The sequence below is a fragment of the Equus przewalskii genome, chromosome 12 (genome assembly GCF_037783145.1).
Source record: "Equus przewalskii isolate Varuska chromosome 12, EquPr2, whole genome shotgun sequence".
NCBI lineage: Eukaryota > Metazoa > Chordata > Mammalia > Perissodactyla > Equidae > Equus > Equus przewalskii.
The window spans coordinates 466,776-483,408 of record NC_091842.1 but is presented as its reverse complement, the minus strand read 5'-3'; the positions used below and the strand labels follow the sequence as shown (position 1 = coordinate 483,408).

At 57.4% G+C, this 16,633-nt stretch overlaps 1 protein-coding gene across 2 annotated transcripts in view; it reads right to left on the bottom strand.

Moving 5' to 3' along the window:
- DNAAF5 (dynein axonemal assembly factor 5) overlaps positions 1 to 16,633 on the bottom strand; it is a 43,730-nt gene that overhangs the window by 22,854 nt on the left and 4,243 nt on the right. For both annotated transcript variants that reach the window (XR_011524652.1, XM_070567245.1), the window contains exons 3-5: positions 10,319 to 10,443; positions 9,821 to 9,939; positions 484 to 716 (exon numbers count right to left, since the gene is read on the bottom strand). Coding sequence is in view for 1 of the 2 variants with exons in the window: in XM_070567245.1 (XP_070423346.1) it covers positions 484 to 716; positions 9,821 to 9,939; positions 10,319 to 10,443 (477 nt within the window). In the remaining variant the exon portion in view is untranslated. The remainder of the gene's footprint in view (positions 1 to 483; positions 717 to 9,820; positions 9,940 to 10,318; positions 10,444 to 16,633) is intronic.

Below are 16,633 nucleotides of genomic sequence, written 5' to 3'. Positions count from 1 at the left end.
GGGCCACAAGGACATGCATGGGGTCACGAGGACACACACGGGGTTATGAGGACAGGCACGGGGTCAGGAAGACACGCATGGGGTCACGATGACATGCATGGGGTCACGAGGACACACACAGGGTTACGAGGACAGGCACGGGGTCAGGAAGACACACATGGGGTCACAAGGACACATGCAGGGTCACAACGACACACAGAGCCAGAATGACATACAGAGCCACTGGGTTGACGCCTTGGAGGTGACCCTCTAAAGCTGCTCCCGGTGGGCACAGAAGACAGATCAGTGGCTGTGGGGCAGGGCGTGGGGCGGGGGTTGGACACAGAAAGACCCAAGGGAGGTCTCGGGGCCACAGACACTTTCTGTACCGTAACTGTGGTGGCGACTACAGGACTGCCTAAGCCCCAGCCCTGCACACCTAGGAAGTGACTGTGACAGTCCGCGGTCACGGCTCAGGCCACGTGACCAGAGCGAGGCACTCACGCTGCTGACCACGGCCCGCTCCTCGTCGGCGCAGGCGCGGAGCAGGGTTCTCAGGAGGAGCTCCAGGTGCTGCGTCACGTGGTCCTCCGCGTGGAGCAGCAGCACCGCCAGCAGCTGCGCGGCCTTCACCCTGGTCCCCGCCACCCAGTCGGTGATGTCGTGACAGATGGCGGGAAGGATCTTGGAGAGGTTTCTGAAGACGAGCTCCCGACAGCCCAATGCTGGGCGATTCTCTGGGGATCACAAGGACCAAAGTCAACCGTGAAACTCACAAAACCCCAGTGCTGCGTAGGAAAGTCGCCTACCTGCGTCCCTGGAGTACACCCACCATTTTATTTCGAGGCCTTAAAAGTTCAAGCCAACTCTGAAGGCAGAAATGAAGCCATCAAGTGTCATAATTTACTTGGAGACTTTTTTAGAGCAATATTGAGTGACACACAATAAGTGACATACACTTAACATGCACCATCTGATCAGTGTTGACATCTGGGCACACCTGCGAGCCATCACAGCAATCAAGATGATAAATGCGTCCATCACCCCAAGTCTCCCGGGCCCCTTGTGACGACCCGGCCCTCCCCACCCTCACCCCCAGGCAGCCATGGGTCTGCTTTCTGTCACTACAGGGGAGCTGCAATTTCTAGAGTTTTCTAGAAGTGGAATTGTACAGTATACACTCTGTTTTGTCCGGTTCCTTTCACTCGGTAGAATTATTTTGAGATCCAGCCATGTGGTGGCTGCAATCATTCCTTTTTATGGCTGAGCAGTCTCCCGCTGCGTGGAGCTGACGGACAGCTCACGGGCTGACGGACAGGGGTTGTTTCCGTGTCAGGCAACAAACACTCACGTCCAAGTGTCTATGTGGACGCTGCTCTCACTTCTCTCGGGTAAGTGCCTAGGACAGCAAAGGCTGGGTCACGTGGCAGGTGTACATGCAGCTTTTTAAGAAACTGTCAGACGGTTTTCCAAAGCGGCTGCACCATTTGACGCCCACACGGGCCGTGTGGAGGTCCAGCTCCTCCACGTCCTCGTGGCACTTCGAGTGGGTGGTCCCAAATCTAAACCCCCCTAAGAGGGTGCAGAGGCATTTCCTTGTGGCTTTCATTTGCATTTTCCTAGTGACTAATGACGTGGAGCATCTTTTCCCATGCTTATCTGCCAGCTCTGTATCTCTGGTGAAGTGTCTTTTCAAAACTTTTTCTGCCCACCAATAAAAGGAATCATTTGCTTTCTTGTTGAGTTTTGAGAGTTCTTTCTGTATTCTAGATACCTGTCCTTATATATATAATTTGCAAATATTTTCTCTCAGTCGTGGCTTGTCTTTTCATTCTCTTAACAATGTCTTTCAAAGAACAGACGTTTTTATTTTGGTGAAGTCCATTTATCAACTGATTCTCTCATGGAGTGTGCTTTTGACATATCTAAGAAAGTTTTGCTGAACCCAAGGGCACGAAGGTTTTGTTCTAGAAGGTTTACAGTTTAAATTTTAGGTTGCTGATGCGTTTTGGGTCAATTTTCATGAATCACATGAGGAATGGATCCAAGCTCATTTTTTGCATATCCAGTTATTCCATCACCACTGGTGAAGGACCATCCTTTCCCCACTGAACTGTCTCTGAACCTTTGTCAAAACTCAGCTGTCTGCTGTGTGTGTCTAATTCTGGACTCTGCTCTGTTCCGCCGACGTGTCTTCACGTGACGCCACGCCGTCCTGGTCACTGTGGGCTCCTGAGTCTTGAAACCAGCGAGTGTTGTTAGTCTGTCAACTTCGTTCACTTTCAAAGTTCTGGCTGCTCTGGGCCTTTGCATCTCCATGTGAATTTTAGAATAAGTTCGTTGATTTTTCACAAAAAAGGCTTTGAGGATTTCAATTAAAAGATTTTGACCTTAGAAATTCAAACCAACTCTCAAGAGAGAAACGGCACCAGGATACGTCAGAGTTTAAAGGGTGTGTTTTAGTAGAAAGAACAGCCTGTACCATGAGCCCCCATTTTCAGTTTTTATTCCTGTTACTTGTCCATTTTCATGCTCTATTACAGAATTAGTTCCAAATGATTCAAATTCTGTTGGCTGTTTAAGTGAGTTTGTTACAATTTTGTAAAAAATAGACAAAACCCCAAAACACTAAGTACATCTTCTTCCTAATGACACAGCCACTCTGGAGTCTGAGACGAGGGGACACATAAGGGCTGGGAGGGCCTGTGAACAGCGGGGGCAGGCGCTCCGGGGACTCAGGGGCCTGTGGAGGTATTTTCAAAGAAACACGAGGCCTCTCTACGTATGTGGTTCTGAAGCCTATTTTTCTGCACTTCACACAGCAGACACGACGATTTTCTCCTAGAACAGGGGCTGGCACACTGGCTCAGACGCCACACCTGGCCGCTGCCTGTTTCCTAATGGTGTTATTGGAAAACTGCCACGTCCACTCATTTACTGTTTTTCTGGGGCTGCTTCGCATCCCAACAGCGAGCCGGACAGCCATGACACACAGCATCCGGCCTGCAAGCCTCGAACAGTTACCGTCCTTTTACAGAAAGTGTGCCCACCCATCCTACACTCGAGACCTGCACTTTGCAACATGGGAGCAGCTGGCCACACGTGGCTACGTAAATAAAGTGAGGACTTCAGCTCCTCAGTCCCACTAACCACGTTCCAAGGTCTCAATGGCCAGTGGCTGCTGTACTGGACAGCAGAGAGCATGACCACCACTGCGGAAACTTCAGCGCTGCTCTCAAGAATTACTCAAGAATCTAGAGCATGGTTTTAAACAGCCACACAGAAGAGAGCATTAGAATTTATTGACCTGGGCCGGCCCTGGTGGCCTAGTGGTCAAGCTCAGTGCACTCTGCTTCGGCGGCCTGGGCTTGTTCCGGGCATGGACCTACACCACTCATCTGTCAGCGGCCATCTGTGCTGGCTCAAATAAAAAAGAGGAAGATTGGCAACAGATGTTAGCTCAGGGTGAATCTTCCTCAACAACAACAAAAAGAATTTAGTGACCCAATTGTTGTTAACCTTCTTTTTGGTTTCTTTCCCAAAAAGTTAATACATGAACAAAGTTAGAAAAAAAAAAAAACCCACCAAGGGTTCAAAAGAGAATAAAGAGCTGAGCAGCCCTCCCACCCTGTGCACAGCTTCTCGATCCCCTCCCTGGGGCACCTTGGAGACGGTCTGTGTGTTTGCAAGTACACGGGCACCCACCTTCCCCACACCCCAAATACAGCACATCCTTCATCCATCTGCAATCAGAGATCTCCCGGGCACGCACATGGCAGCTCTGCAACTGCTGTCCACACAGTGCCCAGCTGCCTGTGCCAGCCCCCAAGGGACCGAGGGCTGTCGGTCTTCCACCGCCACGAGGAGGTCCCGTCACTCTCCCTGTACACGCAGTCAGTACAGCTACAGGAGTAACTCCTAATCCTGGTGGAACTCCTGGGTCTAAGGGTCTAAGTATGTCTTCTTTATTCACGTTTGGCATTTCAACCAGCATTTGCCCAGCAAGCCCAAGGCTGTGCTTAGACACAGACAGGGGTCCTGGGAACCCCCGGCTGAGCTCAATTGCTCGGTTCACAGGGTGAATTCAAACAACGGGCACCTAGGAGTCTCCAAAGCAGTGACGTCCACAACCATCAGTCTGATGGGACTAACTCTTCTCTCTCCCGTGGGCACGGGCGCCTCCCACAGCAGCTTCCACGGGACACACGACGAAGGCCCAGAGCTTGAGGCACACACATAAGGGCTTATCTGCACCGAAAGCCGCCCCGATCAGACGTGGCTGTGAGCTCACGAGGACACGAACAGACACCAGTGGTCAAGAGGCTCCGGAAGGGACCTCGGCTCCCCTCCCAGAAGTGCCTTATCTCAGATTCCCTCAGAAGCGCTGCCCTGGCTGCCTGCTGTCAAGGTGCCTGTCTTCCAGGCAGAGGCTCCTGCACCTGCAGCCCCGGGGGCACAGCGGCTCTGGGTGAGAGGCGGGCCAGGCCCATCATGCTGACAGCTGTCTCCGAGATCAAGCCCAGGGAGGGAGGGGGTCCGTCCAGCCCCTGTCTCCTGTGCCGGGGGCGGAGAGGCCACAGTAAACCTGTACTAACTGCACAAACAGACTGCTCACAGTGACTCCAGCCTCAGCGGGTTTCTCAAAAACAGCGTTATGGAGGGATGACTTACCTGTTGTGGAAATCACTCACGAGTCCTGTGAGCTGAGTGTCAGGGGATTCACACAGCTGTGCAATCACCCCACAGCCCCGTTTTAGGACCGTCCATCACCCCGAGAAGGCCCCTGTGCTGTCTGCAGTCACTCCCCACCCCCACCCGGAAACCACTAATCTGCTCTCTGTGCCTGTGGCTTTGTCTCCTCCAGAGATTTCACACAAAGGAGCTCCTTTCACTCAGCAAGGTGTTTGTGAGATTTCCCCACGTTGCAGCAAGCGCCACTCTCACACATGGCTGGATACGCCTCCACCACATGGACCTGCCACACCTGTCCATCCCTTCATCAGCTGAGGACACAGCTGTGTCCACTCTGGGGCTATTTTGAATAATGCTGTGAACACGACACAAAAACCCTGGGCAGACACAAGTTTCCATTTCTGTTGAGTGTTTATCTGGGGGTGGAGTGGCTGGACCACAGGGTAACTGTAAGTTTAACACTGTTTTCCAAAGTGGCCGCACCATGTGCCTTTCCCCCAGCAAGGTCGAGAGTTCTGGCTCTCCACATCCACATTCCTTCCCAGATCTGGTTGGTTCTGATTCAGAAACAACACGAGGTAGGTGTTTCTATTTATCCTGCGTAGGGGCAGAGGGAAATCCCAAGGATGTGCCCTGAGGTCTGAGTGATGATTAACTTAAGTCCAGAGTCCAAGCTGCCGGTTGGTCAGGTGCCCAGAACGCTCAGCCATTATCTAGTAATCTCTTCTTTGAAAACATAATTGCAGTACTTAGCAAGCAAAAAGCACGCCAAGACAATTCCAGTGGACATCTGCAAAAGAGCAGACAGACAGCGCAGGCTGGCGCAGCGTCTGCAGGACGAGGCTGAGCGACCCAACGCAGGCAGACAAGAGGCAAGCGTGTGTAAGCCACTGTATTGTCACAACTGAAGCAAAGTCAGACATGCCGGGTGGGAGCGCCGCCGAGCCTGCCGGAACCCAGCGCGGGGATGTGAGGCAACCGCCTGCGGCACGTAGGAGGCGCTGGGCGCTCTGCGCGAGGTCCTGGCTGTTCACAGGCACTGATGTCCCCGAGGAGCGACTGATCTTCCTGAAGAACTGGGGGCCCCTCGGTGCAAGGACGAGGGGTCAGCCGAGAAGGAGGTCAGGGCAGGTCACCAGGAGACACAGGAGCTTAGAATCTGAGACCCGGCTCGGTTAGGTGCGGGTCCCGACTTGCCGCCTGGGGACGAGCCATGTCCCCTTTGGGCCTCAGCTCCTCACTGTGCAAGGAGGAGAGTGGCGCCTGTTCCGCGTGAACAGGGTGACACAGCCTCCAAATGGGAGGCTCTGCTCTTCCCTCCAGCCTCACATGGGGAGCTGCTCCCGACACCCAGAGCAAGTTCAGACCGGGTCGACGTCCACACCACGGAGCCCTGCTTGGTCCCCATGATGCCAACCCGCCTCTGTAGTCAGGCTCTCCTCTGCCTGGCCCGTTTCCTCTGCACAACGCGCCATTTCTGACAACGCCTGTTCAGGTCCCCCGTCTTCCTGAGCACTTGGGTGAAACACGCAGGCCGAGCAGAGCAGGTCTGGGCTCTTGGGGGAGTGAGAGAACACAAGGGAACTATGGAGACGAGCCACATGGCAGCCTGTTTCCTCGGAGGGAACACTACTTATTTCTAAAATGGGTAAAAAAAAAGCCAACTCCATCCTTCGTGATAAAAGACCTGGCAAACCATCCACCGTCATGACGAGGTGCTTCCCCTCTCACTCGACCATCACCAAGGAAAACATTTCAACAGAGGCTGATGTCAGAGCAGAAAGGACTCCGGAACCCGCTGTCACCACTTGATCTGCTGCTGGCGGCTCGTGGGCGCGATGTGCAGATGCCCATCAAGCAGGAACCTGAGCTTCCGCACGAGAGGAGCACTGCGCTCAGGCGGACAACGGATGCCCCGACCGTCTTCCCTTTCAACACACAGCCTGGTTTTGAAAGTGGAGATTTTCTCAGTGCTGTAACAGGAAGCTTACAGTGTGTCTGCAGAGCTCACGACAAGCTGTGTAGTAAACAGACTGTATTTCTACGCCACACGGACCTTACTTTGTCAGGAAGGGGGACTTGGGCTCCGACTAGACCCCTGGTCCTGGAGCACACTCCCTGAATTCCTCGTGTGACAGGGCGGCACGTGTGAGCACAGCGTCTATCGGCAGTGCCCTGTGCGCCTTATCACGTCCCTTCCGTCTGCCGCTCAGCCACAGTCACGGTCCAGCCTCACGGGTGGGAGCAGGCGCAGCCCCCACTCGCTCGCGCACCCGACGCTGGCTGAGACAACGCCGTGCCTGGCGCACCTGTTCCAGGTGCTGCGATGTGGCTGTAGATACGCGTGCCCTCTCAGAGCACGAGCAGACACTTGACCCAGGACAGCATGACATCGGCTGGAGGCAGGCGACGGGAAGAAAGCGGGGCGGGAGGAGGGAGGCTGCGGCGAGTGGCTCTCTGAGTGGTGAGGCAGGAGCCGAGCCCCGTGACGAGGAGCAGCAGGTGAGGAGGAGGGGGACAGTGCCCGCCAGGGCCACCAGGTGGGCACAAGCTGGGACTTCAAAGACAGCTGGGCCAGAGAAGAGTCGCAAACACAGACCCGACAAAGGATGGCGCCCAGACGGCAGGAAGCACGGCTCAAGCTCCCTAAGAGAACCACCACCCACTTGAAAATATGGACCGGAGATCTGAACAGACACTTAACCAAAGGACAGCTGAGGACAAGACTATGAAATAAGTGCATGACAAGACGCTCCGCATCGTCTGTCGTCAGGGAAGTCACTGCAGGACCCAGCAAGGATGCCTCCAACACAGCCCCACCCACCGAGCGCGGCCGGGACGGGGCAGCCAGACTCCCCTCCCCTGCTGGCGGGATGCAAATATGCAGGTGCCATGGAGAGCCACGTGGCCGTCCCCATGAAACCATACACAGCCACCACACGACCCAGCAGCCCTGCTCCCAGGAGTTTATCTGGGAGACGTGGGTTCACACAAGCCTGTATGCAGCTGCCTACGTCAGCCCTATCGGGGATCACCCAGCACTGGAAACCACCACGTGCCCTTCAGTGAGTGAGGGAAAAGCTGCGGGACGCCCACGGAATGGAAAAGCTCTGACGCAGCCACAGGCGAGCCTCAGGTGCACTGAGCAGATGAAGCCGACAAGAAGGCTGCCTGTGGGGTGTCGCTCACGCATCCTGGAAAAGGCAGAACTACAGGGAAAGACAACGGAGAGGCAGCTGCAGGGGCAGGAGGCAGCCGGGGCCGATGGAATGTTCTAGATCTTAACTGCAGGGGCAGGCACCTGTGTTTGTGAAAACTCATGGAACTCTATCTGTGAAGGGTGAGCTTCCTACGTAAATGACATCAGAGATCAAGAAGGCAGCCTGTCCCGAGGGGCTGGAGTGTGGTCAGGGGACCTGAGGGAGAGAGACGGTGCTGGGGGCCGGGGTGGCACAGGAGGCCAGGCTCAGCGAGACAAGCCTGGCGAGGCTCTGGGGAGATAACTGACATAATTGAACATACGAAATGGTGCTAAAAAACCCCCAGAAAACTTAGATTTAAGATTCAAATTTTAAGAAAGAAAAATTTTAGGGGAAACTTTTAGGGGAAAAATGCCAAAAATCCAATGAAACCTAGCACTCATGCCACTAACTTTGATTGTAACTCAGCTCTAAATTTACTCTGCTCTAATGGGAGCAGCATTTCTGAGACAGCCACGGTCTCCAGGCCTTGGAACGTGCGCCTGGCTGGCTGTGTTCCGTGCAGTGCGCGCTGGGCTGGCCCTCCCTCCGACCTCACCTCCAGGCCTGCATCTTCCCAGTCCCTGGCCCCGCGACCCTGGTCCTCCCTGCAGGGCGGCCTGTCCAGGACGCCCCGATGCCTGCGTGTGACCTCGAGGACAAACCGCCAGCACAGCACAGGGCAGCCAGAGCGCTCCCAGCACAGTCTCCCCGGGCCACGCGGGGCCAGGGAGCCAGTGAGACGTGAAGACCCAGCTTACAGCCTCAGGGCTGGCAGAGAACGAGCCACGCAGCCCTCCTGGACCTCGCATCCGGAGAGAATGACTGTTTCCTTGTCAACGGCCAGAACCTAGTGGAGATGTGTTGTCAATAAACACCCCACGGGCTCCCGGTCTGCCCGGGGCGCAGGCTAACTCTGGGGTTGGAGGGAGATGCTCTGACAGAATACGAGCGCCACCTTCAGAACTGACTTCCCTCACAGGCAGCGAGGGTGCGCGCGCTGCAAAGGAAACTCCAAACCTGGGTGTCTACGTTCTATGTTTTTAAAGGGAGTGTTCTCGGGCTTCAGGGAAACAGAAAAATGCTGCCAGCAGCTGGTTCTCACACCTTTTCCAGAACGCGTGTGATCCCCCTTACCCACCGCACGGCATGGAGGGGCGGAGCGTGCGTGGACACGGAGATGAGAGCTGCACCTTAGGAGGAGGTGCTCCTTTACCGACCACAAACTTCACATCACCCGAACGCCGCTTGCAGTGCTTGTCCTGATGCTGTCCTGTGCAGCCTCGACGTCCCGTCAGGCCCAGCTGGCCCGCACCGCCTGCCCGACCAGGCCAGGAGAGGTGGTCTGTGTACGTCTGGCTGCCTCGGGTGCTACGTGTTGTCCTCGTCAGCGTGCACCTCGCTACTGTCTAACGTCAAGAAACGCCGCGCATGCAGACGTGGTGACAGCGGCGTCTGATCCAGCACAGCTGGAGACACGCCACCCACGAGAGGAAGCAGCTTCCAGAACGGAAAAGCCGAGGGCGTGCAGGCCAGGGCCGCGGGGGGCTGCAGCCATGGCCAGACCTGCTCCCAACACTGACACAGGGGCGCGCAGGTTGGCCCCGCAGCGAGGGAAGGGATGGCAGCCTCCGCCTCGACCGCGGAAATCACCCTGAAACGCAGGGCTGCAGCCCCCGTGACCCGTGTTTGCGTCATCAGATGAAGTTACAAAAGCTTCTCGTATAAAACGCTGAAGTACCACCCACAGCTCCGCGGGATGCGTCACCCTCACCCACCCAGGGCCAGACCCAGGCGGCGTCCACGGGAGGGGCCGAGTGCTGCCGCGGGACACCCGAGAGTGCAGGGTGACGCGGGGACCCCTCAGAGCCCCCAGCCCCCATCACTGCCCTGGGGAAGGCAGCACTCACCTGGCGACGGGTGATGGGCTGGGGCCGGAGAGGCAAAGTCCAGCTTGTCCTTGAGGTCCTCCTCGTTCTCCTTCTGCCACTGCAGGCCCACCTGCTCCCAGAGGTTGGCCGCCACGCGCCTGCAGCACAGACACAGGTCAGGGGAGCTCCTGCAGGGGCCCAGGACCAGGCCATCTGTGGGGCTTCTGAGCGCTTCACTGACAGCACTGAAGGCGACTGACTTCTATGCGTGTACCCGAAGTGCTGAAAACCGCAGAGGCCTGCCAGACGCCCCATGACCTCGCGGCATCTAGAATGAGGGCACCGGGGCGGGGGGGAGGGGGGTGGGCGTCACAAGGAGACTCCGCAGCAAAGCAAACAAGCGTCACTGTAGATGACGATGTAGGGACGACAAGTCCCGGGGAAGAGGACGGAGGACCCACGCCTGCAACAGCAGGGGCCGCAGAGCCCGGCAAACGGGGAGCCTGACGGCCGCTCCAGGACAGCCTGGCCACTTACGCGACCTCGGGGACGTCGTCGTCGAAGCTGCTCAGCAGCAGCGGGATGAGCTTGTGGAAGAAGGAGTAGCGGTCCCGCAGACTCAGCAGCCAGCCCCCCACCACACACGTCACCGCCTGCCGGACCTGCACGCAGAAGAGGCGGCTTCATGCCGGGCAGAGAAACGCCAAGGGGACACGCGGAGCAGCAGGGCCACCATGGGGACACCGTCCAGGGGCAGACGCGGGCTTGGGGCCCCGGTGCTCTGGCAGCCCTGCACTGAGGCTCAGGCCTGGTGAGGACACGTCGGGGCTGCTGTGTCTTGTTGCCCAAGCCAGTCCTCGTGGCTCCAGCCCGACCCTCTGTCAGCCGAAGCAGGGCTCACGCGCGGGAGCCTCCCTGCCGGGCTCCACGGGCGCTGTGTCACCATGGGCGTTTCCACGAGCTGCTGGCCAGTGGCTAGGAAGTGTGCCCTGCAAGGTCACAGCACCCAGGCCTCTGGCCCTGGAGCCCCAGGGACTCCCAGGGGCTGGCGGGGTGCCCGCTCCGCTGCGGGCTGTCTGACCAGGTGATGGCACGCTCCACCCACCTCACCTGCCACAGAGGAAATGGCCCGAAACACACCTGGTGCCCGAGGTTGAGCTCCCTGCACCAGGCAGCCAGGCTCCCTAAGTGACCTGGGAGGGCAGCAGCCGGGCCGAGCCTCCAGAGGAGCCCTGCCGTGGGGCAGCACCACGGCACTCCCCAGCAAGGGGCCCACTGGCTGTGGCGTCTGCCAGGTGCAGCTGGGAGGGGACCCTACGGCAGGCACTCGGGGTGGAGAGGCTCCACCCGCTGTGGCCATCAGCAGCCAGCACTGCAGGCAGCCCAGGTCAGGGGCTGGGCCCCAGCAGCGCCTGCCGAAGGCCTGTCACTGCCTGTGGTGGGCTGAGCCCCGGCTCCAGCAGGGCACATGAACGGACGAAGTGCATTCTCCTCCCTCAAGCTCATCCTCTTTGTGGAAAATGAGAGAGGACGACAGGACCCGTGTCACCGGCCCCTCACGAGAAAGGAGAACACCTGCACGGAGCCTGACGCGGAGCCCCTGGCACGAGCTCAGCAGTCCCGGGCCTCCACCCCCACCCCGCCCGCGAGAGGCGTGCAGGCGCCGGGCTCCGTGCTGCCTTGCAACCCCTGCGAGGGTTAAACCCTCTGAAAACAAAGAGGCACAACATGAGGCAAATGGGGTCGTTCTTATTAACTGACGCGAGCATGGCATCAACGACCAAAGCACAAGCGAACGTCCCTCTTGGGCAAATCTACGCGCTAAAAACATCCCAACTGCAACCAGCCAGCGCCAGAACCGCCGAGCGAGCGAGCAGGGCCCTGCAGGGTGACAGGCAGGCATCAGGAGGACCCGCTCCAGAGCTCTGTGACCCGGCCGCGCCTGGGCCCCAGCACCAGAGGCCACGGGCTGTGGGAGCCCATCCAGCTGGCTGTGGCTCCTCTCGCCGTCCTGCCCCGTGTTGGGCACCTGCAGGCCCCACGCCCAGGACAGTCACTGCAACGTCCCCAAAGATGACACGTCTCTTGTAGGCAGGAGCCTTCAGCTTCCCACCTCCTGAGCGAGCATCGCCGGGGCAGCCGGCCCGCTCCCGCCCGTCGGCCTGGAGCTGGTGTCGGCAGGAACGTGAGACACATCGCCCTCTGCTCCCAGCTCAGAAAACAGCGCGGAACGGAGCTGCCAAGTAACAGTCTGACTAAGCGGGAAATATGTCAATTAAAAAAAAAAGCCGAATGAGCCGAGGGAGAATCATTCTTCTCCCGAGGCAGGGCTGCGGATGGCGGGTGTTGGCTGGAGAACCGCGCGCGGCTCCATCTGGGACTCTGCGCAAAGCCAAAGGGAGAAACTGTGCATGCGAAACAGCGCTGAGAAAACAAGACAGTCTTCCGTTCTCCGTTAACTCGCAAGTTCCCACTGCGTGTTTTTTTTTACTGGCGCCTGAGCTAACATCTGTTGCCAATCTTCTTTTTTTTCTTGTTCTCCTCCCCAAAGCCCCCCATACATAGCTGTAGGTTCCAGTTGTTGGTGCCTCTGGTTGTGGCACGTGGGACGCCGCCTCAGCGTGGCCTGATGAGCGGTGCCAAGTCTGCGCCCAGGATCCAAACCGGTGAAACCCTGGGTGCAGGAGCGGAGCGTGCGAACTTAACCACTCGGCCACGGGGCTGGCCCCCCACTTTAAGTTCTTAAGTCAAGGAAAATTAACGTGCCCAGTTCTTCATAACGAGGATATTTAGTGCTATGTCCTGCCGTCAGCTGCTAAGCATGTGTTATCAACTGACGACGCTCCTCGTCACGTTCCACAGAGAACGGAAGGCAGCTCCCAGGCACGGGCGGGGGGAAGTCATCTCTTTCCAATTCACCCCTCAAGCGCGAACATTTCAGACCTCAGATTTGGGGGCTGGGGGAGGCAGGGGAAAGATCTTTCTACCCAGCCCTTGATTTCGAATGACCGTCTCAAGCAAAACACTTAGGAGCACTCCCTCTGTGTCCACCACGCCGACCGAAGGCCTCGGATTTTAAGGATTTTATGTCATTTTAATAAACTCCTCTCTTCAGCATAAAAAGCTTTTAATGGCATCAACAAAATATTTTAATAACATCAGATGTTGCTTGAAATATATAGTATTCAATCCAATTAAAGAGGAAGAGGGCTTCCACTGAATCTGGGACATTCTTGTTTTAAAATCTGAAAAATTTCAGCATAACCTTTATGAAGTCTGTGAGGTGGATATGAACGTCCATGGTAAATTTCTGTTGTTACTTTTCCCTCATTTGGATTCAGGTGGGAGAAAGAGAAAAGGAGAGGAGGTAAGAGGAGGGGAGGGGAGAGGAGAGAAAGGGAGCAGAGAGGGGAAGAGAGGGGAGGGGAGAGGAGGGTGGGGGAGGGGAGAGGAGGGTGGGGGAGGGGAGAGGAGCAGCAACAGGCCCCACCCGTAGGATGGGAGTTGGAAGCCTGCGCCAGTTCATTCTGGCAGGGTCCCGCCCCAAGGGCTCTTGGGTTCAGGAATCTGCATCCCATGGGCTTTCTGGAATGTGGTGAGCATCCTCCCTCATTCCTCACCTTAGGACTCCCCTGTCACCCACTCAGGCAGAGCACACATTCACACTTCCCCCCCCGCCCTGCACCCTTCCACCCGCCCGCCCCTCCACCCCTCCACGCCACCATGCATCGCTCCTGAGCAGCTGGGAGGTGCCTGGCACTGATCCCACCAGGTCCCGGGCAATGACTGGGGCAGCACCTCTCCTTCCTGCGCTCCATCAGGTGCTGGCAGAGGGCAGGTGCTCAGAAAGGCCTCAGGGCCTGAGCCGAACGCCCACGGGGCCACCAGCAGTGGGGCAGGTGAGGCCAGGTGAGCTGCAACCCGCTGAACCCGGCCCTGCCGGCGGCTCCCACGGGACGCCCACGCAGGTCACGTCCCAGGAGCTTGAGCAGCGGGTCGGAGCCACATCCGCACCACACACAGCACACGGGACCAACCTTCTAACTGAAACCTCCTCGCCCACAGTCAGAGACCAGCAACACGCAGCGAGTTCCTGAAGTGAGGGGGACCCCAGGGCAACCAAGGGCCGAGATGGACACACACCACTCTTTACGGATGACGACCTAACCTGAGCCTGGCGCCCTTTCACCTGGACACTGCACGCAGCCAGACGTGTGGGCCTTTCTGGCCCAGAGGAAGCAAGGTCAGCCCCTGTGGCCCTGGGACACCCGCCTTTCCACGTCCTCAGACATGTCCTGGAGGCTGGTGGTGAGGAAGCACCAGAGAGAGAATTCTGGGAGCTGGACTGCCCGTACTGAGCTGGCTGTGCCACCTGGGTGAGCTTGGAACCTCTCTGTGCCCTGTTCCTCGCTGGTAAGACAGAGATCCTCACAGTCTCCCGCCCACAGGGGGCTGCACGGACCAAAGGGGTCACTTCAGGTAAAGCACTAAGAACAGGCTGATTCCAGGCAGCCCCTGACGATGGAGCTCAACGACCCAGGATTCAGTCCAGCAGGCTGGGCGCCCGGCAGTTGCTGAGAGTTTTCTAAATGTTCCAAGGCTGTGAGGACCTCACGCCCAGACTGTGGGCAGGATCCCTCGCGGCCTGGGCCGCCCACAGGATGCCTGCGAAGTCCTGGGGGCCGAAGTCTGCAGGAGACCCAGCACCTGCGAAGTGCTGGCTGACGTCAAAGTGAGCTCAGGATGCTGAGGCCCAGAGCTGACATCCAAGCAAAAAGCACAGCACGATCATGTCCCCTTCAACTCACTGTAAGGGACCCTGGTGACCCCGTTAACGAGACCCCAAGCCAGCGTGAAAGCTGGCGGGCAACTGAGAAGCCAGATTTGAAATCCCACCTCAGTCAGCCCTGGGAACTGTATGGGAGCAAATCAAACCCCACTGGGAAAAAATAAAAGTGAAAATAGTTTCAGTAATGCAAAGCACTTGTTTTGGAATATTAAATAACAAAAAGGAGTCACAGACCGAAGTTTTGGGAAAGTCTGTCAGCAAACAAAACACAGAACGTTGCCCGTGATGCCCCAATGGCAGCAGTCCTCCCACGACTTCCTCCTCGTCTGCAGGGACGCAAACCTTAGGATGCTCGAGTCAGGGGACCGAACGTCCAGTTAGGCCAACAACGGGATGCCGGCTTTCTCACACTTAGCTGTTTGCAGAGTTATCAACACAGTGTTTCCCGAGAGCCATGGATACACGATTACACTACACAGACAACTGCCGATAGTTACAGTATTTAGACAGCTATCGATCCATACGCAGTTTACTGTTTATAGACAGCTGTCGACACATAGTTATTACAGTGTTTTGAGGAAAAGCACTTGATCTGTGACAAGGAAGCCACATCCTTTTCTGCTCTGCCTCCAGCTGGAAGAAGCTGAGACAGCGCCCTGGTCAGCGCTGCTGCTCTCCCCTGGCGTCCACGCGGGGCCTCGCTCCTGGAGCTGCCCTCGCAGTCGGGTCTCTGGGGAGCGGCAACAGCACCTGTTGCAGGTGCAGGGCAGTGCTGGTGCCCACCTAGCGCCCTGCCCCCTCCTCCGCCCTTGGCAGAGCCCGATTCTGCTGTGCCCCCCCACCCCAGCTCCAGGAGGGGTCAGCGGTGCCCACGGTCACTCCACTCCAGCTGGCCCCACGAGATGAGCGGACAGACTCAGGCTCTACGTGGGGAAGGTTCCCTCCGTCTCTGCGTGCGCTCCACTGGCAGCCTTGCTGCGCCTCAGGGACACAGCCTGAGGGTGAAGCCCGGGCAGCAGAGCTGAAGTGACATCCGGGCAGGGGCTGTGTCACCCCGGCCCTGGTATGTCCTCACCTGTCCCGGCCCCTAAAGCCCAGAGCGACTCTCTTCTGCCGCCTTCACACCATCCGCTCCGGGAAGCCTGCCTCCCGCTGAGAGGCTGCCATCATCCCGCAGCGCAGCCAGTCCGCTCCTCTCGCCCCCTGCCCGCTCAGGTCGGACGGAGTGGGGGAAGCCGTGACAAGCGGTGAGAACCTCTAGCCTCTCCGTGTGATCAGAGAAGGCATCTCGACCCTCCCAGGCTGCCTGCCCACCGTGCTAACCCAGCAGAACTGTATCTGAGTCACACGAGGTGAATGTTACAGCTCACAAAAGAACTAACTGGCAACAAGCACACAAAAGGTGCCCAACGTCACCAATGGTCAGGGAAATGCAAACCAAGCCGCAGGAGGCACCCTCACACCCACCAGGATGGCTATAAACAAACAAACAAAAAACAGCATAACAAGTGTTGTAAGAATGCAGAGAAATCGGGACCCTTGTGCACTGCTGGTGGGAATGCAAAACGGTGCAGCTGCCGTGGGCGACACTGGTGGTTCCTCAATAAGCCGGACCTGGAGTTACTGCGGGACCCAGCGAGTCCACTCCTCGGTCCATGCCCAGGAGAAGTGAAGCAGGAACCCAAAGAGACACTGAACAGCCGTGTTCACAGCAGCTCCGCTCACAAGAGCCAAAGGTGGAAACAGCCCCAATGTCCATCGATGGGTGACGGCTAAACACCACGTGGTCCATCCACATGACGGACATTAGCAAGCCATAAAAAGCAATGAAGCACCAACACACGCCACAACCATGAACCTCGAACGGGGCCAGTCGAAGCAGATCACGTGTTGATTGCACTTATGTGAGCCGTCCCGAACACACCAGTTCCGAGGGACGGCAAGATCAGAGGTGACCAGAGGCTGGGGAGGGGGGATGGGATTTCCGGCTTAATGACTACAGAGTTTGTTTGGGATGATAAAAAATGTTTTGGACTGGGGGCTGGCCCCATGGCCGAGTGGTT